This window comes from Eucalyptus grandis, chromosome 11 (genome assembly GCF_016545825.1).
Source record: "Eucalyptus grandis isolate ANBG69807.140 chromosome 11, ASM1654582v1, whole genome shotgun sequence".
Lineage (NCBI taxonomy): Eukaryota > Viridiplantae > Streptophyta > Magnoliopsida > Myrtales > Myrtaceae > Eucalyptus > Eucalyptus grandis.
In genome coordinates, this window is record NC_052622.1 from 39697717 (window position 1) to 39700433 (window position 2717).

The 2717-nt window shown below is 35.5% G+C and overlaps 1 protein-coding gene across 1 annotated transcript; it reads left to right on the forward strand.

The window, feature by feature from the left end:
- The first annotated feature begins 840 nt into the window (after positions 1 to 840).
- Positions 841 to 2507, forward strand: LOC104427838 (macrophage migration inhibitory factor homolog). Its single transcript, XM_010040859.3, has 2 exons — positions 841 to 1030; positions 2065 to 2507. Exons 1-2 carry the CDS (start codon positions 920 to 922, stop codon positions 2290 to 2292), a joined length of 339 nt encoding a protein of 112 aa, XP_010039161.1. The 5' UTR covers positions 841 to 919; the 3' UTR covers positions 2293 to 2507.
- The last annotated feature ends 210 nt before the right edge of the window (positions 2508 to 2717 follow it).

The following is a 2717-nucleotide window of genomic DNA, read 5'->3' on the forward strand; positions in this document are numbered from 1 at the left end:
ACACAAAAGAAGTAATAAAAGAAGTAATAAAATTGCTATAAATATACACTCACGGGGTCATTTTTTTTTCAGTTTTGTTTTTTTAGAATTGTTTTATTTTTTAAAAAGTCTTTTACTATGAAAGAAGTAATAAAAAAAAAATGCTATATATGATAAATAAATACATTTAAAAATATCATTTCAGCATTTTTCTTTAAACAATGTTTTTTTCCTCTAAGTTTTGTGTATTATTATAACAAATTAAAATAATGAATGACATTATTTACTATTTTTCATTTAAATTAATTATTAGGCTATTATTATTATTATTATTATTATTATTATTATTATTTATGTATTTATATATAAAAATATATTTAATATATAACGTGTCGGAACGTGTCGAAAATCTCTATTTTTAAGAAATGACGTGTCGTGTCACGTGTCGCATATCCGTGTCGGTGCTACATAGCTAGCACCATCACAAATCAGCTTAGAATTATTTTAGTAGCTACTTGGGATCTGTCATATCACTTTGCGAATTAGCTTTTACATGTATTGTTTTGTTTTTGTTTTTTTTTTTGGTAAAGTACATGTATTGTTTTGTTCTTGTGTGGATAAGTGCGTGCACATGTTTTGTGCTTCTCCTCGTGCATTGTGCTTGTGAGACCACCAACCTTATGGCTCTGTCTCTAATCATTCCCTTCACGGGATGATCCATGGACACACGATCATTCAAAGTGGAATTTCATGTGACGCACAATTCATCGTCCTCTCGTAATCACGACGTTTTGAATTTTAGCGCACGCGCTACCCTAAGCAGAGACATGGTTTCTAAGGGAGCTCCGGATAAGCTATAAAAGAAAACCTCCGGACGGAGCCAAGCATATCTCCGCCGCCAAAGAAGAAGCAAAGCCACAAGAGATCGGAGGGAGAGAAGATGCCTTGCCTTTACATCTCCACCAACGTGTGCCTCGACGGGGTAGACACCAACCCTCTCGTCGCGGAAGCCACCAACGCTTGCGCTTCAATCATAGGCAAACCCGAAAATGTATGTTCTCTCTACTTTACCCTGTATGCTGTCACTATCAGTGCAATGAAAAATGTTTTGCAAGCGGCTCATCCATTATATTAAGGGGTTGTAACTACTCGCACTTTCGTTGAACTCCAAATCAATGGTGGGTGAAACGCCTGTGAAATTTTATGCTTACGTTGGTGGTGTCTCCTTCATCTTTGGCACTGACAAATTACTACTGGGTGTTTCACTTTTGACTATTGTTATAAAGATAAGCAATGCTAAGTACACCAAATCTGATCTGCAAAAATCATTATACTAATTGATTTGTTGAATTGAAAGCGAGCGTCTAAATACATCATCATATCATGTCAAACACCCAGTAGTAATTTGTCATGTATCTTAACGTATCGATTTTATCTAGTGTTGCAGCAAAGCCCGGCAATGACCTAATTATGCAGATGTATTCAGCAAATTGGTGTTGAAAATGACTTGTTCAAATATCCACTTGCGTCAATTATCTCACTTGGAAAGCTAATTTTGTAGATCGATATTTAAGGGCCCACATGACGAAATTTTTGTTTTTCTATTTCTTTTTTTTTTTTGTTCATTGTAACAGGTTCGAAATAAAAATCCATTTAGTAACGCAATTTCATTTTTCTATTTTTAGAACAGATTTCTATTCTAAAAGTAGTTTGGAGCAGAAATCAAAAACTAAATTTTTTAGCTTTTCTATTTCTGAAACAAAAGTAAAAAATGAAAACTCTTCTTATCATTCACTCTTATCATCACCCTCTACTCACCTGCCGCCCCTAGAAATAGAAATTTTATTATGTTATTAAACAAATTTCTATTCCAAGAACAAAAATTTTGAGTGGTTATCAAACACATTTCTTTACTCAAAAACTCATCCAGAAAATAGAAATTGAGGAATCAATTTCTGGTTAAAAATTGATTTCTGTTCTAGAAATTTTGTCCCTAAGTATACCTAGAATTGCTCTCTGTATGTTTTTCTCATTGTGAAGGAATATAAATCATTGTGTAAAGCTTTGACTGCATGCATGCTGTAGTACATAATGGTGATACTCAAGGGATCGTTGGACATTACGCTCGCGGGCAACAGAGAACCAGCTGCATACGGTGAAATCGTATCCATTGGGGGCATAAACTCCCAAGTGAAGAAGAGGCTGATCGATTCAGTCGCCAGCATCCTCCAGACCAATCTGTCCATTCCAAGGACTCGATTCTTCCTCAAAGTTTACGACACCACAATGGGACGTGTTCCTTCCAAGCTGTGAAGTCTTGTAAGGAAATTGCAGCCACATGTATCACTTGGATCGTGCATTATGTCGGAATTATCAAGACTGGTAGAGATGCACTAAGCTCTTGATGAAGGAGCATTAACTATTGGGGCACCACTCTCCTCATTTGTCACAAACCCAAATAAGAAGTGCTGAGTTGTGTTCATTCTTCATCTCTGCATTTGAAGTTTTATCGTTGTTAGTCAATCAAATTAATGAGGTCTACCATATGATGATTTAGTTTAATGTTATGGAAATGTGAGAGGGATATGGATCTTGAGAATATTAAACTTTAACTCCTTCCTACATAAGCACTTGATTTTAATAGCACGGAGAGGGACTTGATGAAACCCTAGATAGGGTTTGAAGATGGGCTTTCTCAGGCTTCCAATTTTAAAACCCCTTTTAAGCTAATACGAGAT

Coding starts and splice junctions, on each gene's coding strand:
- LOC104427838 (XM_010040859.3), top strand. CDS start 920: ATGCCTTGCCTTTACATCTCCACCAACGTGTGCCTCGACGGGGTAGAC. Junction 1,031..2,064: donor TCATAGGCAAACCCGAAAAT/GTATGTTCTCTC, acceptor TGCATGCTGTAG/TACATAATGGTGATACTCAA.